The following is a 27,720-nucleotide window of genomic DNA, read 5'->3' as shown; positions in this document are numbered from 1 at the left end:
GGAACCGGAAATGGGGAAAGCCGAACAGCGCGTTTGGGTGCCCCTACACCTTTCACGCTCAGATTGTGCACTCGCTGAAGCACTTGGTATATTTGCTACAGGGAACGTAAGGTGGTCACAGCTCATCTTCCAACAGGGCAGCAGAAGGGAGGTCAGTGGGGTTTGGGAATTGGGGCAACTTCATGGTGCTGGCAGCTACTGGAAATAACATCATTTGCAAACTGTGCATATACAGAAACATTAAATTGGCACTTTGGGGTGCCATGTGTCATGGGAGTTGAACTAAAATTTGTAACCTCTGTCCCTGTGAAACGCTATCTCTGTTTTGTGGAGCATTAATACATCACTAGTTGCATGAAACACTGAAAACCAGCAGCAATGTAGGGCAAAGTTAGCCGTGTAAAAACAGGGCACGTAAAGCGGGAAGCTAGCCTAAGTACTTAATCTACCGCCTCACAGCATGACCTATATTTTTTCCACTGAACCTTCCAAAAAGGCAAAGGCGTTTCTTTTCCGACTAAGGTCATACATGATCTTGGATTAACATCATGGTTACGTTCCCGTGGTGTATTTTCAAGGATAATTGAACATTCATAGACACTTACGAGTCAATTGAGCAGATACACAACTCCCTCCCGAAGCTGGTTTTCGGTGAATTTCTGGAAAAGCTCCTGGACATCCATTTTTAAGAAGTGCTAAACCACTGATACTGTCGCCTGGAGAGCACAGGAGCACAGAACCAATGCAATGCTAATCCTGAATTCACACAGTGTAGAAGCTGAAGACTATTTTGCTACCTGCAGTAATTATTGTGCTTTTATAAAGGGCAAACAACAAGTATTTTAGTATGAGAACTGTTCAAGTAAGTTTTAATAGAGTGCACCAGTGAATCAAGATGACTTGCATCAGATTTTGTTTCCATGAACATCAGATAAAAAAAAAAAAAGGGGCTACAGTTCGTTCTTTCCAAACACCACCCTTTTTTCTAAGGCAACAATACACGTCCATTTCCGAACATAACCGTTACATAGGAAAGCTACATCACAGTACAGTATGTAAAGTCCATCTCGGTCAAGAAGCCATTAGAGAATGGCACATTTACTACACTTACAGCCTTCTAACTTAGGGTTACAGAGTTTACCACAGCTTTTTTTTTTAATTTTTATTTTTTAAAGTGACAATTTCTTAATGAACTTTCTATTCTTCACAAGAGTGTGCAGATGGGGCCCATGTGTTGATATTACAGTAATTACGACATTAAATAACATTGCACAACCAACCTCTATGGTTAATTCAGTACAAAATAACAAGTATTAAAATGTACCAGTACTAGTGGTTTTACATAGTTTATAATCATTAATTATGAAGGAAAAAAATGTGAGTTTTTTTTTTCTGTAGGCAAGTGCCTAATTACAAAGCTGCACGTTACAGGCATAATGATGTGGAATAAATACAAGAAATCTGGTAAAATATTAAACACAAACAGGTTACATGGGAACAAACTGTACAACCACGAAAGCATAAATCAACGATTTATCATTATAAACAATGTATGTTTAGCTGTAAAATGTTACGTGGAATTGCATGTGCTCTTTGGGGGCACACGCTCCAAATGCCAAGCTAATTCCTGAGGTGGTATTATTAACTTATACAATTGGTCAACACTTCAGATTATCTTGTGCTATTAAACAGTCCCAATAGTTCCATAAAATGGAATTTATAGTATTCTGACGGCAGCAAACAAGTGATATTTTATGCCATGATCTTCAAATGAAATAATTACGGTTCTCCATTTGGTGCTACATTTGTTAACGGGCCATGGGAGTTAAGCGCTGTAATTTGCAGACAGAACATCACTTACGCCTGGTTTCTGTTCCCCTGCAGCTCTGAGCTGGCCCAAGGCAGAACAAAGTCTTTAAACTGTAAGTGCCAACATTGTAAACATGTTTGCATTTTTTTTTTTATTCAACTAAACACTGTCCAATAACGAGGATAAGAGCCAAAGATAAGCAGGAACAGTCTCGTGGAGAACAAAAGCCGATTATTCATCGACTTTTGGTTCAAATCATGAACAATCTTTAAATAATTAAAAATGGTCATGCTACAGTTGTGAAAACTCTTTTTGTGCATTTGACTCAGGACACAAGTTTTTTAAAAAACGCATGATAGAGGTAAGACTTATAAAACCCACCAAAAATGTAAATGATAGGGAAGGACTTTTCCAACTCAAAGCATCAAACATACATTTCTGTGCAGAAATCTAGACAACTATACAAGATCTGAATTTAAGCAGTCATCTTTTTATTATACAACTCTATGAACATAAAATGAACAGAATGCTCTATATACTTACCTGTACATGTGAACATAACTTCTTTAGCTACAGTTATTTAATATAGGTCATACTGGATTTAACTTTACAATTCTGAATAACTATGTATAACCTTATTGCAATAAGGGCAATTTCTACATGGGGAGTTTCACAGGCCAATCACATTAGGCGTAACCAGTACATTCAAAGTGTAGATCATGTATGAATCTTCCCTGATCCCAAAAAATTTAGGTTCTCTTTACAGCTTAAGCTCGTTTGCTATCTTGGATGCAATGTTCTTAAATGCGATAGAAGTCCCAGATATTCTCTTGAAACGCACTCCATTGAGCGACAATCGCGGCAGTTTGCAGACTTCCATCTCCCACTGAACAAGGCTATCTTGTCGTGCATCACCGTGAACGCAGAAGAGCAAAAACCTCTCTTTTTGTTCGTAATCACAGTTATTAGCGTCTAACACTTTCCGAATCTCTCTCATCATATCATTCGGGTCCATAGAACTAGTGGTCTTCATGCTCCACGTGAACCGCAAGGAGCGTGGCTTTGAATCTTTGCTATCCTCCTTCTCTCTGTCTTTTGGCTCCCCAGAAGTGCTCCTGGAAGAAGTGACATACAGAACAGTCAAAAATAAAAGCAGGATAGCCAAGAGACAGAAGAGAAATACAGTTCTAGAACAGGGGTTCCTAAACTGCAACTGACGCGCTACTAATCTCACACAAGCTAATTCAAAGAATTAGATGGGTGCACGACTGCTCACAGCATCGTATCCTATGCTCCCGCACGCTTTGGCACAGTGCTGGGAGCTGCTGCCAGTGCTGGTGCAGCTCCCAGTGGTGGCACAGAAGCAAAGCAAGTTGGGAAACCCCTGCTCTACAATGTTCCGATGACAACATGTGCAATGGTAACTGCAGCAGACACACGTTACTCCATACTGCTCCAAAGAAAGTGGAATCTATGTAAAAGCATGACTGAAGTTCTGCTGATTTCATGATCTGGAGCATGCCATACACCAACAAAACTGAAGTCGAGGGACACAATCCTGAAGCATAAATCATACTGTAAAAGCAGCAGAGGAAGAAACCCCACCCTGCGATTCACGAGCCTTCACTTAATTTCCTCCCCTCTTTTCCACCTTTCCCCCTTTGGCATTTATTATGTATTTTTGACATCTCTCTGTGTAAGAAAGACCTTATAATAACATGCGTCATTTTAACTGATGAAGCAGAATTTTGTGCTGTAATTTGGACAAACAGCTTGTTTGTCCACCAGCTGAGTACACAGCCAGCAGGTTTTTCACAGAAGAAAGAGTGACATGCAACACAAAATATTTTTGTTGATACAATGAGACTTGGACAAAATTTCAAGGGAGTAATTTCCAATGAATGTTCTTACTCTGACGCTTCCTTACCAAATAGATTATTTATTCCATTGTAGAAATCATTTTGAGAAACAGCACTGATTATTTTAAAGTAATTCCACAGCCAACTATTTCTGTTCTTGTCCCAGGTACTTGAGATGCCTGATGACTCCCCATCCATCACTGGGGAAAGGTGCTGTTCTCGTTTTAACAGTCTATAAACTGTTGCTATTCAGAGAGGAGTCAAAACAAGCATTTTTAATTTAACTTCCAGTGTGATGCCCAGAGAACCACATCGATAATAAGGGACAGAGCATTGCAGGGATAAGATCTCAAACAACTTTTAGCCCAAAACAGACACTGTAGGATGACAAAAAGTAGAGGAAGCTAGAGAATGAAAGCAAGAGCTGAAAGCGACTTCACACTTCATTTCATTTGAGCATTTGATTAATCTCTTTTCCCTTTCCATGTCAAGAATTCGACAGCTAATAGACTTTGAATTGAAAAGGGCTAACACAGATAAAATGCATTGTGTATTATACAATGTATCCCGTTAAGAATGTGCTGTTTTTTTTTTTTTTAAATAAAGGCTTTCTGTTTGGAAAACTCAGTCGATACTTTCTGTAAGTGACCAGTTTAGAACGCAAACTACAATGCCTGTTCATTAGAGAGCATAAAAATAAAAAGTTATGCGCTGTGCTAAGCACACCAAAAATGCAGAACCAAATGCTGAAACATGGCAGAAGAGCAGATATACTGGAAAATGAGGAGCATATGAAGGAATGCTTTATTACTAACAAAGCATCTATAGATTTGTGTACAGCGGTCGCTGTATAAATTCAATATTTAGCAGTCACCGCCCTTTTTGTCTGAATGTCACTTATTTTATTTCTCAGTGCAAAGTGACATTCATTTCTCAGTGACTATAAGGTGTTTACTTCTGGCAAACAGCAGCTTTAGTAATGAACACAGTATGTAGCTGTAGTAAAAATTTACTATATACATATATACACACAGACACACACAAAGTATACTATGTTTTCCACCGAAACCAAAAGTAAACACCATTACATATTTATAAGTCAAAACATGATTTTAAGTGCCTAAATGATTGGTTAACTCCTAAGGGGGCTTTATTATTCAAAGGAATATGCTTAAATAAAGTTTTATATTAAATACTTCGCCAGAAAGCAAAAACAAGGGATAAAGGACCTCACCAAAACCCCCATCCCCCCAAATAAAAAACAGTTTTGAAATGCAGATTACTTAAGCACTATTCTATTTTACATCCTGATTAAAAATCTTTAAGAAATCACTTAAACCTTGATGCGAAAGACCTAGGAGCGAAGTATTAATAGTGGCTCCTCACCTTGAGGTGTCAGTTCTGCCACTGGCTTCGCCTTCACTTGGATCCCTCAAAACAAAGTTAAGGTTGAGATTCAATGATAAAGGTGAAAAATAAAAGTTAAGAAAACCTACATCTAGAACAGTGTTAAATAGCTACTAAACAAAAAAACAAAAAAAAAAATAAAATCAGTATAATAATGTCAAGCCTAATACTGTTTAATAGTATTTTTTCCACAGCTGTAATTTTAATTTCCCTTTATGATACTTTAACTTCTTTCAGCTCTGACATGTAATTTTTTTTTTTTTTTTAAACTGATGGTAAAATTAACATTGTTCTCAACCTACTGCAGACAGAGCAATGGCCACACGTAATTCCAGCAAGCACAGAGGAGCAGTTGATCAAGGTGGTCCAGGGGGGCTCCACTCTGCACCCTTCTGGGCCAGGTGTTTAGACCTCAGTCCTGAAAGCACTTAGGTACATGCCCATGCTTAAGCACACTCAAGTAATTAAAGATAAGACGTGCCTAAGAGTTTGCGACACCAAACGTTTGGAGCCCGGTTCAGAAAGGTTACTTCAACATCTGCTTAACTTTAAGCAAATCAGCTGTTACATTGACTCTGGTAAGATTACCGGTGCGCGTGAGGTTAAACATAGCTTTTTATAATCTTGTTGAATTAGAGCTGTACTTTATCAAGGAACTGTTTTGTATTATGCCTTTTTGGTCTGAAGCAACTTGAAAAATATCCATCTATAGATTGTATAAGCCACCTAGGTACGTTCCTAGTGCTGCTGTACAAACATTTTAGCACCCAATTTCAATTAGCTAGTTCACTTAATACCTTCAAAACACAAATACTTTAGTAACTAACATCAGAGAAGTATCATTTGACGTAAACCACTGATACAAAATACTTCAATATCCTATTGATTAAGCATTCTTCTTATGCATGTTTTATATACTTACCAGAAAAGGCATTTATCTTTGCCAAAAGATAAAGTCAAAAAAGTCTTTCACGACACCTTCTAATCAAAGTATGCTTTAAACCATATTTCCTGAACAGTACAGAAGTTAAAAGGCATGCAGTTATGTGATCCAACTAAAAGAAAAGCAACCCCCCCAACCTCCATCCATGTAACCCCAGCCACTAGACATCTCAAACAGTCCAAAGTTTAAAAAAAAAAGAAAAACAAAACAAAACACCAGCAAAACCCCACCACCAGCAACAAAAACCCTACAAGGCCTTCACTACAGGAAAATGTGTTTTTAGCAGTATAAAACATAAGAGGAAATTGTATAAAAATGTTCTATAGTAAAGATCATTTAAAAAGACATCAATTTACAATATGTTAATTCTAAATACATAGTTTACATTATTTTAATAGTATTAATATGTAGTTTAACATAATAAAAATATTAATTCTTTGATCTGACTCTTCAAAAAAATCAAGATACCATTCTTTGCAAATAACATGAGCCATAATGCAAAAAACCAGCCTGTGCTCTTCAAACTGGTTAGTTACTTAACAGAAAATATCATTCTTCTCATTTGAAAATCTACACTGATACCACAGTTGACTAACTTCACTGTAACTTTTTTTCTTTTTAAAACCAGAGAACAGATTCTTTTCCCCCAACTACGTAAGTGCGGGAGATACCAATAATGGAGGATCAAAGTCCTGTATCTTCAGGTTTCTGAAAAAAGAAAATCATTCACATACTTCTTTTAAGTCATCATAGGAGGTATTACTTTGACACACATCGATGCACTATCAGCTCACCAAGAAATCATTTTTATGAGGAACATCACTGCATTTCTAGCTTTCTCTCTTCTTTTCCCTTGTAATATCACCTTATGCGATTCATGATATTTTACTTACAAATTTGCAATTAGTAGCTTAACCTAGCTTTGAATTTATCCTCCTTTTACGCACAAATGATAAAATTCAGTACATAACAGTGTAATTCTGCAAAGAAAATTGAGGTTTCCAAGATATAATTTGTCGTAAAACTGACAATAATGCAGTAAGGATACATCCATAAATGGAGTTTAGGTAAATCACTTAGGGGCAAACTGAAAATTAAGTTCCCTTTTGGGAAAGCTATTGTGACTGTTAAGTCAACAGTCACTTGATATTAAACAGTGTATCTCAAAATCTTTACCAGTACCTCTCCTCACAGTATTGTTACTGTTAGCATCATCACAGGAATGCATGCAGGTCCTGGATGTGTGGGTTTTCTTCTTTCAGAATCCCTGAACTTACATTTGAAGAAACTGATAACATGATACCAGAGGCTGCATGATACCAAAATATTAGTATTTCCAGACATCCAGACTTCTGCCCATTTCTAGGCTTCTCATTTATTCACAGATTTTAGAATTCCCTGAAATAATTTGTAAATACCGATTCCCTCTAAGCAAAGCAAGAAAATAGCCCTTGCAACAAACCACACCCAGTTAAAAAAGTAAAATATTGTTAACATTAAATAATGACTCATTTTTAAAGTCACTGCTTTCAGTACTTAAGTTCATTTGATTTTAACTTAATTGTAGCATCTATGTATTTTTAGCTGTAAAGCAAGAACAAAAAAACCTCCTTCTGAGTAGCATCCTCTTGCTCCTTTAAGACAAAGAAGCAGAACAGCTGGTCAAACATAACGGTTACAATATACACAGAGAAGTAAAACAAGGCAGGGTCTGGAAGGAACACACAAAACAAGCAGCATTCTAACTAAATTTACATTTACTTCAGACTTATACTGGAAATTCTCAATGACTTCACAATTATGACCCTAGTTATAGGCTGGGCTTTTTGTTTTTTTTTCTCTTAAAAATCGAGGTACTAACCTGCGAACAAACTTGGAAGTTATCTTGCTTATTATACCAGTTGATGTCCCTCTTCTAGCATGTGCAAAAGCACCGGTTTCATGGGATGGTGAGGCGGGCGGTCCATTGTAAGTGGCATTACGCCGCTCCCTTAGCTGCTCACCATGGAAAGTGCTTCGACTTGAACTCCCCCGAGGAAAGCGGGTTCGGTCTGGAGTGGTAGTGCTAATACTATGAGCAGACGGGGAAGCAGCAGGCACTCTTTGAGTTGCACTGCTGGGAAAACAGAAGCATAAATAAAGAGAAAGACTATGCTAGAAACCCTCCTACATGACAACCATTTCTCAAAGATAGGAAAAAAAAAACCCCGCTCTTGATTCTTTTATTTAACACCTGAATCTGTAACTGATTTGCTTTTATGATTCATACTTAGAAATAAGCAAGAAATATTTTTATTGCAAAATCAAATTATCTAAAGTATTAAGAACAGTTTTAAAAAAGTATACACAGATAACAGGACAAAGGAAAAAGGTAGAAAAGTCTGTAGTAAGTTTTGAAAGTATTCCCAGCCCTCTTCTGGAAAAATATATTAATCAAAACTTTTAATACACAAGCACTCAAAAAAATTAACAGATATTTCTTAAGTAGTAATCATCTGCCACAACTCTATAAAGTTATTTGGGCAGTTAATAAGAGTAACTATACAGTGGTGCTTTTAGACAGAAATGAGCCTAGCAATCTACAAACCTAAGAGGTTAACAGTTCAGTATTTGATTTGAATTTATGGTGGTCTGTGCTGTATGGTCCTGTCTAAATTAGGTAAAGTTTTAACTAAAGTCTTCCAGAAGCTTCCAGAGGGAGGCAGTCAAAGAACTTTTTTTTAAACTGTATGCAAACACAGGTGATGAACAAAGTCAAGCTTAAATCATCCACACTACTTGGAGTAAGCTATTGTTTTGAAACAGAATACAACATGACAGTTTTGAATAGATTAGAAACATATTGAAATGTACGATGAACTGAACAACAAAGTGCACAGCATTAAAGAAATAACAAAATCAATTCATTACCTTGGTCGGTAAGCTTCAGTGCCATCTTTGATGGTTGGCAGTGTAACTTTTATAGGATGACCAGAGGCAGACATGGACTTTTGATGTCGAGGCCGTGTTGATACGGCAGATGCTACTGTAGAGCCTGCAGAAGATGTGCTACTTGCAGACATTTCTGTTAGGCTTTTACCATGGCAGCAAGGCAGGAGGGACAGACAAATGAAAAGGGAAAAGAAAAGTTAGTGTAAAACCCCGTAGAAAACAGGGAAAATAACAAGCAATTTTTTTCTTTTATAACATAGCAAGTGCTGTTTAAATAACCAGAAGACTGAGTGATCAGGCTGCCTTAGTCAGCTGGAGAATAATACAGAATTCTGAGAAAATTACATTCATCCATAAATCAAATCACCATTATGTTAAATTAGGTGTTTTCGTTCCTCCCAAGATTAAAGCTTACACACACATTATTCAAAGGAATGAAGAAAGACTACGAAGAGTACATGGAAATAGCAAAAAATACCAAAAAAGAAATCAGTGAAAAACTTAGGTTGATTCTCTTTTTGTGAAGTGAATACCCTTATTTTCAGTTAAAACTCAAACACCTAAAACTTGAAACATTTGGAACTGCTGTCATATTATCACCTGGAAGTGACTGTTTTTAAAGGACCGAGTTGTACTTCACCTCTGGACTTTTCCATGGTGTTTTAAGGGAAAGGTAGCTCCATCAGAAAGCCCTGACCTATGGAAGAGAAGGTCACCAGGCAGCAACCACTCAAAGGCCACAAAAGCAGTTCTGAATTTTTTTTCCCCCTTATTTACCAAAAAGCTGCTAATTTTGAACTTTTGGTAAGTGGTCAAATATTGTCAGGAGAGGAAAAAAATTGTCTTCAATTCTGATTTAAGTTCTTCCAGATGTCTTCAGCCATTAAATAGTTAGAGGTGTTATATCACTAAGGAACAATGAAAGACAAAACATAGGTAGCCTTGTGTCTATATTTCTAATCACTTTGTTTTCTATCACGGTAACACCTTGAAATGTTATGTATGTGGAATTACTTGTACCTTATTACATGACTACGACACTTCAGCAACACAAAATTGTATTTGTTGCTGAAAGACATCTTCAGTACCTTCGAGAATGTCAATTTGCCATAAAATGCCTCTGACAGCGACAGCATTGCCATTTGAAAAATCCTTTGGTTATCAGTACCTGGGCCTGCAATGCTGGGTGTCTTCCAAAAGACGAAATCCCTACAGGCACATGATAACCAAAAACCCCTCAAACCTGCCTTCAAATAAGCATTGAAAGTGAAATAAAATTTTGAAAAGCTGTAAAAGCTCACTCAGGAGCTTACTTCTCCAACAGAGCCATGATGTAAAAGTCTGCCCAAGACCCCAGGAAGAAGGCAGTGCTCCCCGCAGGCGAGGGAAGGCTCTTTCCTGAGCCTTGCAGGGCGGCACCTGCAGCTGCTTGCCAAGGGGAACAAAATGATTCTCTCTGCTTCAAGCAAAAATATTCACCTTCTGTAGCAGCTCTCTATCCCAGCCACTGCTAGGCTGAGCCAACCCTTTCAAGATACAGTTCCTTCCACTGGTACTTTTATTTCTGCTTTGCCTAAGTGGCAAGGAAGGGATGAAAGTAGCGGCAAAACTACCGTGTTATAAATTTTTAAAACAAAAGTCAAGTGACTTAAGACAAACTACCTCTACAAGCATAAATGAAATTGCATTAATAATGTATTAGCGACAACAGTCCCAAAGCTAAGTATCTGTAGCAAAGAAGTAGAGATTTTGGATGAATAATCCAATGACGCAAGATGTTTAGTGACACCAAATCCAAACTGAACTGCAACACAATGTATGGTAGGAAAGGCAAAAATACAACTCAAAAGAAAATTCTCGTCCTTCATTTTTCAGAACATGCTCATTTTTCAGAACATGCTCAAAGAACTGAGGACATTCATTGCACTGATGAAAGGAATAGGGATTAAGAGTCAACTGTCTTTTCAATACTACAGAAAAAAAAATTGTAAAATGAAAAACTTCAAAATAAAATCCTATCTTCTTATAGTGGTTTTAGTATTAAATATGTTGAAAGAAAAACTTTATCAATCTTGGTGAGATCAGAAAAATCTATTTTAGTATATATTTTAACCCTAAATCTAAACAACGTGTGTTACCTTCTTTCTTTTTAAAAAAGGATTGTTCCAAAAGTTGTTCAAATATTTTAAACAGTATAAAAAAATTTGGAAAGAAACTTTTGAAAACATCCATCTAATAATTTGAAATTTATATTGAAGATTAGTTTTGTGCTTTTTAACATACCTCCCTAAAGCAATTTAAATAGCTGTACTTTACATGTTCCATAGTTCATCATTTTAATATAGCTCAACAACTCTGTACTCCTAATTCCAAAATTATATGCATCATTACTACATTGTGTTATTTCATGCTAGGGATTTTTTTGTTCATTTTACCTTAACTGTTTTATTTAATTAGCTTAAAAAAAAAATCAGAGTAGGATCTATTGCTTTAAACTAAAAAAAAAAAATAAAAAAAAAAAAATCCAGTTTTTATTACTCTCCATTAAAGCCAATGTTTTATTTTTCAGTCAGGTACAGAGGTTAACAAACACCAAGAATGAATAAAGAACATACTTTCAAAAAAGTAATCGTGGCAATGTTAAATACATTACTATTTAACAAAACATACTAAACTGTGTGTAATTATCATCCCGCATACAAATTGGTTACCATCACTACCAAAATATTATTTAGGCCAAAAAAAATGATCTCGAAAAGGCGACAAGTCTTAACTTTTTGAGTGATTACTAGAAGAAATGAAAGGATCAGGCTACACTGTTAGGGTGACCCATCTGAAGTTCTCCACAGCTGAATTGCCTACTTAGTTGTGAGCATAGTTACTCTACTCTGTGTTGGAAGACAACCCTTGGTAATAAATGTAATGCCATAAAAACAGGCAAAGGCAGATCTACACATTTAATTATAAATTTCATCACAAACATAGAAACTGCAGTGGAAGACAAGATGAAAACACACAGTAGGACTTTATGTATTTCACACCATGCCTCATAATGGTATTGATTAATTGCATAACTACTACTTCTATGCCTCAGTACTTGTACCCAAATTAATAAGCAAGAAAAGTTGAAGAATACCTGTTGTCCTTCCCATTCTGTATTGCAGAATAGCGATCTGAAGAACGTTCACAAACGTAAGTGTTCCTCCTTGTCATTCCACTACCAGAAAATACATTATTCTAGAAGAAAATTAAGACTGAAATTAAATTCTTTCTTCTGCTATGTATTATGTTGTAAAAGAATGTAAGCATTGGAAGCAAATCAAAGTAGTGTTTCAGCCATTTTTGTATATTCTTAAAGCCTTCAAATGTACTATGTTAATCTGTTGACACAAATCATTTATATCATCAGCTATTTTTTTCCAATAGCTCATTCACCATCTCATTACGCTAAAAGAAAACGCAGACAAATTTAATGTTGCCAACACTTGCTTTACTAAGCATTATTATCCAATTCCCACATACTGCTGTTACCGAATTATTTGTCTCTGGGATCAAAGGAACTAAGTGGAATCCGAGAGAACGCATCTATCTGGCTGCCTGAACGGCTTCCCTGTGCAGATTAAGTTGCCAACTAAAGCTGCAGCCTTACCGTTTGCTGCCCCCTGTCAAAAGAGTTTTCAAGAGAAAAATGAAAAGATTATCAATCTGTGTCAGTCAACCCAGAAATTATGATGCAGATAACATGGGAAATAGGTCTTGTAGCAATGAATACTGATGGGACTGTCTTTCTGTTACTAACTTCAGTTTGCACACACTTCATAGAATACCTACATTCTCCTCCTCCTCCTGCCACGCACAGATTAGCTGCTGAAGACTTACTTTCAGTACGTGACGTACGATTCTCAGGTTTTAATACAGTACAGCATATTGAATTCGGGGTGGGAGAGATTTGCAAAATGCTAACATTACATACTGACGCATGCTGGCAAAAGATTTCAAATACACTAAACTCGGGTACTGTAGGGCATCATGAACTCTGCAAGATTTACTGTGTGTTTAGGTTTCCCTCACTGACAGCTTTTCAGCATTAGTATCACCCTGCAGAGACTACTGAACTGTTTCAAAGCCGACTCGTAAGGAAGATTAACATCTGCAGTAACTGTTCTTGAAATTAAAGCTACTAATATGACTGAAGGTGCTAAATACATTTTTTAAGAGATCCTGTCTTCCCTAACATCATGTTACCCTCAAAGTTATGCAAAAGTATTTTTAAATTATCCACATTAAATTTGCTATGTTAATTTTAAATGTTTGAGTTTTAAAAAAAATTAACTTTTTTCTGTGTAAGCTGCTCCACCTTAACTACTGTTGGCAATATCTGACACCACTACTCCTTAATTCTACCCATGACAAAGCCTTTCACAAAGTCCCCAAAAATAGTAACAGAGCTAAAAATGTACAAATACTGAAGCTGCCATTAGCAAGTAAATCAATTTCTCATTCTTCATAGCAAAGATACTCCATTTAATTAGTTCTCAAAAAGCCGAGAAATGCTTTTGACATATCAGCTTGTACCATACATGACTGTAAACAGCTTTGGGGCAATATAGTTTTGGGAAAGCTCAGATATGAAATCTAATCTTAGAAGACTCAAAGTTCCTGCATGCAATTCACACAGTCATAATTTCAAAGACTTTGTGTGTGTGGGGAAAAAACCCCTCCATTTAAGAATGGAAAAAAATGTTTAAAGCATCTGCAGATGTACTGCAGACATAGCCTGTAGAACATGAAGAGTTAAATGAACTTCAGCATTTATTTTGTTTGAAGAGAATTCTAGCAGAAATGTGTATCATCTTCCCTGAATATCCAAGATGGGAATCAGCACACAGAATCCTAAAGGGCAGTAAGAATTCCTGCTGCCCATATACTGTACTAAAAGATGGCCAGAATTTTTGTATTTAATATAGCAACTCTTAAATAGCAAAAAGCATACTTGAATTTTAAATTATGATTCATGCGTATTTTTTTTCCCACATGAATTCCTGCTCCGAAGTAGCTGTTTAAACACTATGCAATATTTTTTCATTGTGTATCCCAAACACTGATACTACTGCACATGAACTTCCACAAGGCAAAGTAGATGCTTTCACATCAGGAGAGACAGACTCTCCTATTTGGAACAAAACTGTCTGAGGCAGCAATACAATAGCGGTTTACAAAACTAAAGATGATATAACAGAAGAACGAGCAAATTAATCATTTCTTAGCACAAGAACCAGGCTGTAACTCCTAACATCAACAGGCACACACACCAGGGAACAAGTGGGTTGTTCCTCCTCACCTCGCCCTATTTCTGAAATCCAAAATGAAGTGGTTTTAGAAAGCTAAAACCGGACAAATTTACAGAGAAAGTTCATGAGGGGTATTACACATAGGATTATTCAGATAAAATCTCTGATTCAGGAGGTTCCTTGACTTCCTTGTAGATACACAAGCATTAGAAACCAGCAAAAGAGCATTCCATATTGGCTCCGTTCTTAATGTTCTTTCCCTAAATATCCACTATTTGTCTTGACAGATCTTCAGTTTGCCCAAGCGCAGACATTCTCGTGCTTACTGTTATGTTAGTGTTAGGAAAAAGTAAAGTTTTGGGGGGAAGGGAAAGGTTTATTTTAAAAGACATCCACTGTAGCCTATTTTTGTCTGCCAGTAAAAGTTACCGGAAATAGTGTTCGTGGCTTATTCAGTAACCATTATGTCTATAGTAACCTGATGCTGCAGATTTTGTTTAAATAGGGAAAAATAAATATAACAAGCCAAAAGCGCACACACTCACACTAGGAACTGTAGTTGATTTCTTTCTTTCTGGACCCACAAGTGGACTTGCAGCCATCTCTCCTTTGGATCCCACTGTAGTGCTGCTAAGTTTGCGTGAGACATCTTTGTCCCAGTCTTCTTTCTGTTCACTCTCCACGCTGTTTGCCTGAGCCCTTTTTGTGTATGACACAGCAGGAGGAATTGAAGGACCAACTGCCAAATAAAAACAGTACTAATAAATACCTAAAAATAATCACTGCATTTTTCTTGGCCAAAATAGTCTAAATATAATTCCCCAAGTCCAAAACCAGCATTTGAACAACCATGACTGCAAACTCAGCACATATACCAACCTATTAAATTGAGCTTTGACAGCCTATGTTCTTTTTACCTGCTCTCTCTTCATTACCAATTTGCAGTTCAGAATGAGTTCCCATTTCATATCAACATGCATAACCTAGAAGAGTATTTTAATTCTCATTCTAAACCCATGCAATTTGTGCAATATTATGAAAAAAGGAATTAGAGGATACTTTTCAAATTATATTTTTTGTACTTTTTGCCGCCTATCTTTTCCTCTAAACGCTGTGAAAGACCTTTTTCCCCTGAAAACTCTAGAACTACTTTGTTTAAAAGCACATTTATACTTGGAAAAAAAATGAAGTTCTTTCCCTCTGATCTTTAAAATGCTTTGGGGCAAATCCTCCATCAGTAGAATTTTACATTTCCATGAAATAAAATTACATCAGCTGATGATCTTCACAGTATTGGTTACTTTTTTTGGAAAAAACAACAATACGCTAATACAGAGCAAGAATAGTATTGGAAAAAAATTAGAAAGAACGATGTAAATGAAGCAGAGAAAAGGGCCAAATATTTTAAAAATATTTCTAGTAATTTGATAGTTCTCAAGAGGAAAAAAAAAAATCACCTTTCATTTAATGTTTTATATATGCACTTCTTTTTGATGTAATCACTTTCACCTGAAAATGTTTCCTGAATACTTGGTAAAATTGTTGTCTCTTGGAGTTGAGGCCAAATCATTTCCCAATATACTGGTAAACATAATATATGCAAACATAAAGGTTTGCAGCCTGTGAGTTTACCCAGACCGATATCTCATCATTGCTTCCTAAACAGGAAACATCCTCAAGCTTGTATTTAATGAGTCAACCAAGTAACAACTCCAGAAAATTAAATCTGTAAATTACATTGACCCAGATTTACCACAGAAGCGTTTATACAAATAAAAGCATCACAGCAGAGCACGATGAGATACACAACAAATGCACAGAGTGGTGGACCTGCCAGGTTCACAAAACACTGCACATTCAGACTTAAATTGTGTATGTTACTTTACTTGTTGGAATGTCATCCCCACCATGATCACTGAACCGCCGCTGTTTCTGATTAGTTGATATACTCCGTTGGACCTTCAGGTGAGCAGGAGACTGCACAGAACTGTTGTTAAGGTCGCTGCTAGGACGAGACCTTTGACCCAAGTTGCTGCTGGACAAGGACTCGCCTCCTTCAAACTACAAAAGGAATTTTTCAAAGAATAAACAAATTTCAACATTCATGGTACTTTTATACCATAATAAAGTGAAGAGTTCCAATTAAAGGCTTTTTTTTAAAAATTGAAAACCATATCCACAGTTTAATTTTCTTCAAGATAAATTCTATCACTTCATCTGTGTTTAATGTGCTTTAAAATCACACAGCTAAGCTAGACGTTAATGAACGCTCAAAATAAAATTAGAAGAATCCTGACAGTAACAAAAACTGTGCCATTTAAAACCATAAGAATGGCTCCCCTTGCTTCCCCCCCCCCCCCCTTAAGTTTAAGAGCATTTATAGCTTCGGAACAATTTCAAAATGCATTGAATTGAGTCAGAAGGGCTAAAAAAAAAAAAAAAAGCAAGTACTACTGACTCAAGGATTCTTTATGGTCTTCAACACATCTTTGTAAGGTACATAACTCAACCACTGGCTTGTCGATATCTAAGAAGCGTAAGTTGGAAGAAAGAGCAGTGAAAAAGACAAATATTCTCTTCCAAGCAGTTTGAGTCAAAATCATTTTAGACAGATTCCCTCCATGCCTCTGCCATCACAAGGGAATTCTGGTTCAGAATGCTGTGGGAAAATGCACTCAAGGATGCATGTATCAGATCAACACTATCTTAGAAATGAAGGCAGGCCAGTGAAGCATCAGGAAAAAAAAAATCCTTCAAAAAGAAATTCAAAAAGGTTGGTCTTAGCTTGATTTCTTGAAAATCCCTGTGGTCCCAAAAGATCTACAGATCCCTCTAGTTCCAAAACAGTCAAAAGATTTTCTATCGCAATTTATTAATTACTATGATGCAATTATTTATTAAATAATAAAATATACTATAATATAGTATACAAATGAGAAAGGATGAGTACATTTCTGATAAATAAAGGATGTCACATCTTAGTAGTTAGAAGAATAATTGCTCTAATCAAATTAACTATTTCAGATTTTAACTGTAAACACATGACAGGAAGAACACTCAGCACTTAAAAGTCATGCCACTTCAGATTAACAGCTGGCTTTTTAAGTAATTCAACATATTTACAAGCAAATGTGAAGATACTATATTCAATCTATTTCTTCATATGGGAACTAACAAGATATCCAAGAAGATATGAAATTGTAAAGACATTAAGTTACTAATTACAATTTTTTAAAATAAGACGTTACAAAATAGTTCATAAGAACACTGACAACCAGAATATTCAACCCAGCCAGATATAAAGGTCAAAATAGAAGATATAAATTTGGTAGCACTTACTTCAGGTGGTTTTCTACCTAAAAGCAGGTAAGTAGCCATGACTTCATCGTACTTTTGGTTTACTAAAGATTCATGGATTTCTTCTCTTGAAAAGCCCATTGTGACCATAATGTCTAAAAGTAAAAAAACCTGGATATATTAGCAAAATAAGTGCTTGGGTTTACTGACAACTTAAGAACAAGGAAAATGGAAAAAACCCTTATAATTTAACAGATGACTAGGATTTAACTCAACCAGCATCACCTTTGCTGTGCAAAATCAAAAAGGCTGCAACTCTCCTCTTTCATTGTTATTTTCTTCCTGAAAACTCTCAACTATGTTATTCAACATAGCTCAACATTATTCAACATTAAATGTTATTTGACAAACAAATAAAACACTGGAAAATAGAAACTATGAAAGGCTACAGGACCAACACAGTATCTTTCTCTCACCACAGCAGATAAAAATTCTTGCCCTCGTAACAAAATCTGTTTCCTTCTGCCTGTTGAATTCTGTAATCTTATTTGTCTTTTGCTGTGCTTGTAGATTCATGTCAGCTCAGTGAAGTCACAACAGTAGTTATAAGGAGGGCATTGTAATGAAATTTCTCATTTAAATAAAAAGAAAACATTTTACTTGTATGATGAGATTTATCTCGTAAGTCAAACTAAACTCTTTTATTGAATCTGAGATACAAATTGCCTATGTACATCAGATGCAACATCCTTCTAAAAGTCTTACCTATTCTCTTGGTGTCATTAAAATCTGGTTCAGGCTCAGTATATGGCTTTAGTTCTTCTTCTTCATGGCCAACATTCATCCACCGATCCTTCATGATTTGCTGAGAAAAGAAGTGAGCTTTAGGTCAAGATGCCATTTACCATGCCTGATCAAATTTGTGGGAAAAAACAACTTAAAATTTGTAATAATCTGAATACTGCTATTTCCCTCCCACTTTTCCCCTCACTTCTTAGTTTCTTCTTTTATCTGTCACATCTTTTTGTTCCCATTACTTCATTCCCCCCCTACTATTTGCCCTTTACAATACAACCCCCCTCAATACTAGAAAAAGTACTGAGAGAAAAAGCTTGCACTTCCAACACACAAAAATCTTTCGTTTTGTACCCTTCGCTTCCACCGTCTCTTAATCTCATCTTGCTGAGTGCCTGACACTTGTTTAAGAGCCCAAAGTGTTATTACAACACCAACTCTATCACAAGAAATAACTCCTTCAAATAATAGAGGAAGTGTTTAGAAACTAAGAAATATTTCAGGAGTGCGCCAATGCTTCCTGCAGTCATTTGTTTCAAGACTGTGATGCCAACTGGTCATTTTTTCCTACGGATCTTCTCACTGCACTTGACCTAAATACGTTCACAGTTTGGCTGGAGGGAGAAATGCCTCTTAACTCTATGCCATGTAGATATTTACTTTAAAAATTTCTCCTGCATTCTTTGAAAAATTTTCTTCTGCTGTGGCCTGGATTTTTTTAATGCCTGCAAGATTGATCAGCTGGAATCCCTAACCACCACCACAATTTCTCCTGAAGAACATACTCATCTTTTTTAAAACAGCTAAAAACATTTTCCCTCCTACAGCAAGAGGCACACATGCCTCTTTAGGGACAGATGCTAATAATGCTCACTAGATTGACAGAAGAGTGAAACAAGTGCCAGCAAGTCAAGTTTCCCACAGGCTCCAAATATGCCTCGCAAACACCAAATTAAGTTATTTCTCACAAAAAGCAAGACTCAACTTTCCATTGATATAACCAAATTCTTTGTAGGTAGTGCTGCTGCCAAATTACAGACCCAAATAGCTGTATCCTTACAAGAACAATACAGAACTTTGTGCTCGGGCCAGTTAACATTTTGCTGACAATAAGACTTAGAAATTTTTTCAAAGTTCTATTACAGAATTGATTTTTTGGCTTTTGAGGAGGATAAAGGGGAAGGGATTGTGAACACATATCACTATATTGCATTTCTGGCACGAGCACGAGTCTATTTGACAATAGACTTTGGTTACGTATTTGCAGCCTTCCAGTAACATGACAGACTCCCCAAAGAGTACTTTGCAGTATCTGCAAGTACAATTTTTTTCAAGATACTACTAATTAAATCTAAAGTTTAAGCATGATGAGGTATTTGGATGACAGGAATCACACTGCTCAAATCCTACCTCCCTTTCTTGATCCTTCTTGAATTAATAGGCAAACCCAACAATTCCCACTTACAGTTTTTCATCTCTCTTCAGCAGGTGGATCTACAGTTCCATGTAATCTGCTCTAGGTTTCCATCTGTCAAATACCTAAATTTTTGCTAGCTTCTGTCTTTTAAATAAAAGATCTCATAGGTATATTGAGTTATTGTACAACTCTTAAAACAGGCTCTTACAATCAAGCATTTTGAAGTGACATAAATGATCCAATTCCAGGATCAATATTACATCCGTGTAAGTTCAGCTGAGCTTCCAGTCAGCTGATTGAAAAGCAGCAGCCTTGGTCAGGGCATTTAAAGATCTGACCTAAATTGTATTTCTTAAAGATCATATCCATATATTTTCTGACAATGCTTTTGCATTTTTCCCATCTCTTCTTGTGAAGATTTACTGTTTTACAAAAACATTCTCTTGCTTCTAAAATGTTTTCTCTTTGCTGCAATGACGAAAAAGTCTAGACAAACCATTTTAATAAAATTTGCCTGGTCCTTATCAGAGGAAAGTGCTAAGCCTAATCCATCCGGTGTTGGTCCAGTGTCAGTCTCAGCTTTCATGCTAATGTCACTGACAAACATCCTATTGGATGGTCTGGGAAAAACACGCATGGGAACTCATGTAGCGCTGGGACTGAGCAAATAATTAAAAAGACAAAAGCACAAACAAAAATCCTCCCCACTTAAGATGACATTTTCTTTTCACTTTTAGAAACTTCTAATAAATATACACTTTCATTCTAAATATATATTTTTAGAAGTGCTCAGAGAGAAGAAATAGTAATTTCTTTCCAAACCACGTACATAGCTTTTTAATTCAACAAACGTGTGATTTCAGGAACATTCATTTTAAAAAACTTTGGGATGTCTTGCTCCCTCAGATCAGCATAGTGATCAATGCCCGTTATCATCAGTATTTTGGTACTGGCTCAGGACCCCTTGTCACACATAACATTTACTTGCTCTCTTCCAGACAATCCAACAACTATGCTGTTCCAGCGAGGCTGCTATCCAACACCTCTCTCCAGGGACAGAAAGGAATTTTAAAAGAACTGGATAACGCTACAAGATCTAGAATGAAAGTGAAATTAGATCTGAAGAGACATTGCTGAAAACCCAGAGGAAACTTCAATAAAAGGAAAATCTATTTTCCTAAAACTTTGAGTGACATCATTACATCCTCTAGACAGTAATAAATACAACATAATTAATGAATTATCAGTAAAGTAGAAACCACCATTCACTCTTCTCTTCAGCACAGATTTTATTCAAGTGAAGAAAACCCTTTATAACAAGTCACAAACCAGCATCAGCTTGAAATAAGTTGCATGCAGACAGAGCTCAGTAAATGCATGCTTCCTTGCACAGGTAGCATCCATAAGTCATGCCACCGCAAATAAAAAGCTGTTTAAGTGGGATTTATTCTCTGGAACAACATCCACTGCAGCACAAGCATGCACAGAAAGATGAAACAAAAGTCACTGGTGATTAACTCATACAAACACTATTTTAAACCCATTCTATTTATCTTCTGCTCTACCTTCATTCTATGGTAAGTGGACATTATTTTTTAAAAAGTCTCTCTCTGTTAAAGAATTCACAAAATAGAACAGAGCAGCATTTAGAGTTAACTCTACACAAAATATTTGTTAAGTATCAGCTCCAGAGTTATCCAGCAAGTACATGCCAATACAGCAATCTTGAACAAAACAGCCCCTTAAAAACACTGAACCTTTTAGACACCTTAGAAATTATAGACAGAAATTCTCTGCATCACATGAAGAGAAAGCCTAATTTACTAATAACAAAAAAAAATTAAAATTGTAACTCAGCAGAAATCCTCAAAACAGATTTTAGCCGAGGTACACAGCAGGTATTATTATAGATGTTAATTTTCCAGTTATTCAGAAAAGAAAGGACTGAACAGAAAAAACTAGCAATTACTAGTTTACCATTCAAAGAGTTCTTCGTGTTTATCTGTATTATGGCACTGAAACAAACAAAAAACCCCACGTAGCTTTCTATCACAGTTATTCTTCTTGTATCTATCCTTTTTAAGAAATCATGCTAGAAATGGTAAGTTAAGTCAAAAATGCTTATGGCACTGCCTGCTGCTGGTTTTGTTTTTCTGAAAAACTCCCAAGCAGAAGATATTTACCATCTTGTCCTGCTTTCCACACGTTTTGAACTAGCTCCATTACCTGACTGAAACAAGTGGGAGCAGTTTGCACTTCGAAATGCTCTTAAATTATACTCTTTAGTCAGCTGCAATTAAGGTTAGACTTTCATTCATTAACACTTTGTATTTTCAAGCTGCACTGGTTCTTGGACATTTCCTCATTTTTTAATTTTTTTAACAACACTTTTGGGCCCTTAAAACAGGAATAAAGTACCTATTGTGAAAAATAAGTAAGTCTTAAGCAGTTATTGTATTTTATTCTTTCTTAATCTGAAAAATCCTTTTTTTTTCCCCCAAGATGAAATTACTTACTTCCAAGCTGCCTCGTTTTATTGGATTCAGTACTAGTAGCTTCTTAAGTAGATTTTCACAGTCTGTGGACATATAGAACGGAATGCGGTACTTCCCCCTCAGTACTCGCTCCCTCAGTTCCTTTAAAATAAAGTTTTAAAAGGTGAGCCTACCAATGACATTGAAGATTTAAAGACAGTAAAAGCCAAACTTTCATCTTGTAACTATACCTTTAGATTCTGACCATCAAATGGCAATGATCCGCTTACTAGTGTGTACAAAATCACCCCAAGACTCCACACATCCACTTCAGGACCATCATATTTCTTTCCTTGGAAAAGTTCAGGAGCAGCATAAGGTGGGCTTCCACAAAACGTGTCCAGTTTATTACCGACTGTAAATTCATTACTAAAACCAAAGTCTGCAATTTTAATGTTCATGTCTGCATCAAGTAGAAGGTTTTCTGCCTAAGAAAAATAAAAGAGGAAAAGGACAATTGATGTATCAGAATAAGATCAATATATTACAGTGTATCATTTATCAATAAATGCAAAAATGTTTCTTTTTCTAAAATGGTTCACCATCTGTACTTTTGCAGAACAAAAGAAACTAATCCCCCTGAATACATTCTGACAAATATTGAAAATTGACTATGTTTACTCAGGAAAATATAACTGTTAAAAGCAGCTAAATAGACTTGAAAGTCAGCTAGTGACTCAGCTATGAAGATTTTCTTTTCTGGAAGAAATAACTTAGTTCAGCTTTAGACTGAAGCATCCAGACATCTCAGAATAGCAGTTTCAGCTTTTGACAGGTTCACGCCAATTTCTGATGCCAAGGCGTGTAAATCTAATCCCTGACATCACCTACCATTTTGGTGGGGTAAATGTTAGAAGGGATTTAAGGCTTTACAAGAAGATCTCTTCTGCTTACAAGATGAAACGCTTCAAGCTATGTGCTGTATCTTAGCAGTCTGTACCAAAAAAATCCTCTCCCCTTTATTATTAGTGTTTGCTTTGGCAATAACAACACCAAATTGTTTAACACAAGTATTACATTGTGTATGAAAAAAATGCATGTATTATAAATCCAAGAATATTAATGCCTGTGCAGCAATCATATGAATGCAATGCATCACATACACATAGATGCAAGTATTCAGGATCCTGGAGAGTCAGTAAACAGGATCTTATACTGAGTATCACAGGTAGGTCAGAAGATGAAAAGAGCCAGGTTAGAGAAATACTAATACATTACTGGAACAAAATAAAAGTGCATTTCTCAAAATGCAAGGATGCTGTGCAAGGACTGCAGCAGAACTAGGCAATGCTTCCTCATCTAATTGGGTCCTGGCTCCTGATCTGCATATCACCAACACAGGAGCAGCACTGAGCAGTGCAGGAATTCTCCTTTTCCAAGAGGAGAACAGACATTAGCCAGAGCAGAGGATTCACCTAATTGTCAAATATCAGTTTTATAGCAAACACATACATCTTTCATCAGATCCTGTGCTCAGAATTGAGCCCAGAAATAAAAAAGTCTTAGTTCAGGATCAGAGAAGCAGCAATCAACTTGTTAGCTGCTTTGATTAAAAGAGTAAACATTATTTTGTTTGGGTTTGTTTGTTGGTTTTATTTTTTAATCATTTCACTTGCGCTCAATGAACAGAACAGGAGACAACTAAATACCAGTATATCAAGCCAATAGCTACACAACAGAATTTTGCCTTTATCAGGAGTAAAATACAGCCCATTTTTACAAACTAAATATCCTGGAAAATATTTTATTTTCTCAATTCATGACTTGTAATCTCAGCTGGTTCCAGCTGATGTGCCTGCAGACAGACTCACAGAGATATTTTCCAAATTTGACAGCCTTCTACATTACTGCACAAAGACTTCATTTTCCTTGTGGCGAAAACATTACTGTCAGTGCAGCTGCTCTGCGATTACAATAGTCCTCCCAGTTCAACAGTACTCTGCTACCCAAATACCCCATGCTCTTTTAAGTTCCTTATTTCAAACAAAACCACCAAAACCACCTTTTTGATAGGCCAAATAGAAGGACTATGCTCTTGTTGGTTACGTGCACAGAGCAAAAGCATTAACAGTCACTGAAAAGGTAAGATAAGTTTTGCGCATCACACGATAAGCAAAGTTGGAACTGGTTATGGCCCTTTCTATGCACGCTGTTTATAATCACAGAAAATTGAAAGAAGACAGTTTAAGTACCCGAGAGCCTTGCACTCCCTCCTCCTCTGGCAGGACAGCCTGGACAAACTTGCACATTTTCTTACACATCTTCCTAGCTTAGTCTGAAGTAACTTACATTTGATGTTTACCCTTTCTGTTATGAAAGCCAAAAAGGCTTATCAAAAATGTCCAAAGTGGTGCTAGACCTCTGCCTCACAGCACTAACATCATCATTGGGTCAGTGTGATGACACCATGAAGAAAGCCAACAGAAGCAGATGTGAATGTGGACACAACTTGAAAGTTGCTGCTTCCTTCTCTGCAGCTCCATAAGAAGAGTTTTAAGTGAGACAGATGACACATAACGTTTGGAAAGAAGAGATGAAGTGAGAACACCTCCTCAAAGCCATACGTTTAGCCCTCTTTTGTGGGGAGGAATGTATTTTTCATTGGCTAGGCTGACTGGCTCTCAATCACACCTAACACTGAACTTTTCACGTGAGTCTAGCATAACTCCAAGAGAAGATGGAGAGAGAAAAGTAAACAAAGAAATTATTTTGGAGCCTGCCCACCTGCCTTGCAAATAGGAAGGAGATCAGCAGCAGAGTACTTGTGACAGATGGTAAAAGGAATCCTGCGTGAACGCTGCGAAGCAGTTTTGGACAGTCCTGTAAGCAACGCAGCAAGCTGTACGCGTGCTACAGAACTAAGAAATTAATGAGGGGTGGAGGCTGTATTGGGCTCTGGGAGCAAGAGCGAGATGCAGGATGCTGAATAACTGCAGGGGTTAATGCAGTAAGGGTCAATACCATAGCTGGACTGAGCAAGCCAGTGCCTGATAAGCAGGAGGAGATGGCTGGCTCCCTACTCCCAGCCAAGCACAGCCCGAGACAACCAGTGAAAGTGGCTTGTCCGGCCAAGCCCACAGGTCCCTAGGTGCAGTCTTCTGGAAGGCTCAACAACAGTGCCTGCAGTAAGCTCTAGGGAGCTTGACAAAACATTAGTGGGATCCAAACCACCAGGCAAGACAGGGAGGATTTTTTTTTTTTAAATCAAGATTTCAATGAGATCCAGCCCTTTCCTTCCTTGCATTCTGACTTCAGAGTACTGGCCAAGCACCACCATCATCAGATGACAATGGTCCTGGGGCAGGGAGGACTCAGCAGAAAAGGATGTATTATCCACCACCATATGCACATGCAGCAGCTGGCAGATTGACAGGTATTAGGGAACAGATTTGTAAGAAAGAGGTTGAGACCATGCTGCAGCGTATTACAAGACAGACAAAAGATACTGGTGAAAACAACCCTTAGGAATTACTCAACCTCAGCTTTTCCTAAGTATTTAGATACATTAGTAAAAAAAGAACCTATAGCAGTGTTTTCTTTCTAAATGTACAAAGACAAAGCAAGAGCACAAGCCAGCTTTTAAGCAGGTAGAAGATCTTGTGTCCAAGTCTCATAATATCTACACTTGGTATGAAGACAACTTCAGACTGAAGGCTTCAGTTGTACCTGCAATTGCTGAACTCTTTAACATGGTCTGGTATGTTTATACAGACAGATTATTAGAAAGCACTAAAAAAAAAAAAAAAAAAAAGGGATGTTCAACTAATTTCTGTTTATCTTCGATTTATTTTTCTGCCTGAATTAAATACTAGAGTATAAACCAGAAATTCAAATGGATTAAAGCCCTAAACATATTTCTTATGAATCACTGAGAAAAGACTGTTCTATGTATCTTGCAACATATTTTAACAGAAAATATTTTAAATAAGTAGTGCTGACTGGCATCATTGAACTTCTGCAGCTTCAATGTGCAGATAGCTGCATGCCAGCAGGTATAATTCTTTGGAGAGCATGTCTTTTTCTTAAAGCCAAAACTGGAATGAAAGTTAACACACATTCTATTCTTGTCTCTCCCCTGTTCCAACAGGCAAGCTACATTATTTTTGTGCTTCAGAAAATTGAGAATAAAATACAAGTGATAGTTCCCTCATTCACATGTTCGAGGCATTCAGAGCCAGTGGCAAGGACAAGTACATCGAATGAAATTAAGTCTATACTGTCAACCAGCAAAATAAAAAATAAGTAACAGCCTACCTTAAGATCACGATGAACTATGCATTTCTGATGACAGTACTGCACAGCAGATACAATCTGAAACACCAAAATAATCAGTGAAATATTTTATTTCAAATCTCAGTATAAGTTTTCATACATAATTTAGTAATTTTGGCTCCTGATATGATTCAGTAGAACATAAGAAATTAATAAAAAAAAGCTTTCGTTTTAGAAAATATTCATGTAAGTTTCATTAAAGCTCAAATACTAAAACTAAAAAGTCCCTAAAAGCAGCTCATGTTTTTATTACAAAAGTTTAATTCCTATTACCTTAAGGTAATAGGAGAAACATCTATTTTAAATGCAGATTGCCCAACAGCAATAACTGTAAAAGGAAATTATTCCACCACCCAATCCAATAGCCGGATGTACCATCTCAGATTTTATCTTCTGAAATATTTGCAGCATATCTCTGCAATTCATCCCTAACAGAATAGTTCATTCAACATTCTCACATACATCTTTCACATGTATAACAAAACCCACCAAGTTAAAAGCAATTCCTTTACATGTTAATTATATACCTTAATTCTGAATACCACCAAATTTTATTTAATTAAAGCTTTTCACAAAATAATCACTAAAAACAGGGTAAGAAAAGGATTAACATGAGAAGGTTTGTAATAAGAACAAAACCTATTACAGAATACCCTTCATACAAAACTGTGACATGACAGAGCAATACATGTCACCATATCAATCTCTCTAGATAGAACATCTGATAAATTCTAAAATATTCAGAAAAGGATTAAAACCTCAAGTGAGTCACAATAAAAAATGTGGCTCTTAGGAACATCCAACTGAAAAAGAATGTAAAACGGTCTTACTATTTTTAGATAGTACGTAGGAAGCAGATATTTTTCTCTTCAGGGATTTTTTCCACTCCAGCTTTAATAAACATTATCACAACAATGAATATTTTTTAAAGTAAAAGAAGCACACTCACACTTATGTCTATCTGAAAACACCATAAATAGAAACAAAAGAAAGAGTGAACATTAATTTCATACCTGCCTGAATTTTGCACGAGCCTCTTTCTCTTTCATTCTTCCATGTGCAACTAGGTAGTCAAACACCTCTCCTGACCATGACAAGGACAAAACATCAGTCCTATTGCCCAGGTTTTATTGTTGACTGTCATGCACAATCAAATCATGCTTG

The 27,720-nt window shown here is 36.5% G+C and overlaps 1 protein-coding gene across 8 annotated transcripts in view; it reads right to left on the bottom strand.

Annotated features, from left to right (window-relative positions):
* Nucleotides 1–2,284: 2,284 nt before the first annotated feature.
* The window catches only part of MARK1 (microtubule affinity regulating kinase 1), a 60,167-nt gene continuing 34,731 nt past the window's right edge, over nt 2,285–27,720 (bottom strand). For 2 of the 8 annotated variants that reach the window (XM_075749301.1, XM_075749308.1), the window contains 13 exons: nt 27,570–27,640; nt 26,539–26,595; nt 22,476–22,712; nt 22,267–22,386; nt 18,304–18,403; nt 17,581–17,693; nt 16,128–16,302; nt 14,787–14,980; nt 12,087–12,187; nt 8,930–9,091; nt 7,881–8,135; nt 5,056–5,100; nt 2,424–2,925 (listed from right to left, as the gene is read on the bottom strand). In XM_075749301.1, coding sequence (XP_075605416.1) covers nt 2,571–2,925; nt 5,056–5,100; nt 7,881–8,135; nt 8,930–9,091; nt 12,087–12,187; nt 14,787–14,980; nt 16,128–16,302; nt 17,581–17,693; nt 18,304–18,403; nt 22,267–22,386; nt 22,476–22,712; nt 26,539–26,595; nt 27,570–27,640 — 1,985 coding nt within the window. In that variant the 3' untranslated portion in view covers nt 2,424–2,570. Of the gene's footprint in view, nt 2,926–5,055; nt 5,101–7,880; nt 8,136–8,929; nt 9,092–12,086; nt 12,188–14,786; nt 14,981–16,127; nt 16,303–17,580; nt 17,694–18,303; nt 18,404–22,266; nt 22,387–22,475; nt 22,713–26,538; nt 26,596–27,569; nt 27,641–27,720 lie in introns of all 8 variants that reach the window. The other 6 variants (XM_075749302.1, XM_075749304.1, XM_075749303.1 and 3 more) reach the window with 6 other exon arrangements.

Source organism: Balearica regulorum, chromosome 3 (genome assembly GCF_011004875.1).
Source record: "Balearica regulorum gibbericeps isolate bBalReg1 chromosome 3, bBalReg1.pri, whole genome shotgun sequence".
Taxonomy (NCBI): domain Eukaryota; kingdom Metazoa; phylum Chordata; class Aves; order Gruiformes; family Gruidae; genus Balearica; species Balearica regulorum.
The sequence above is the reverse complement of the archived record's forward strand: the minus strand, read 5'-3'. Positions and strand labels throughout refer to the sequence as shown.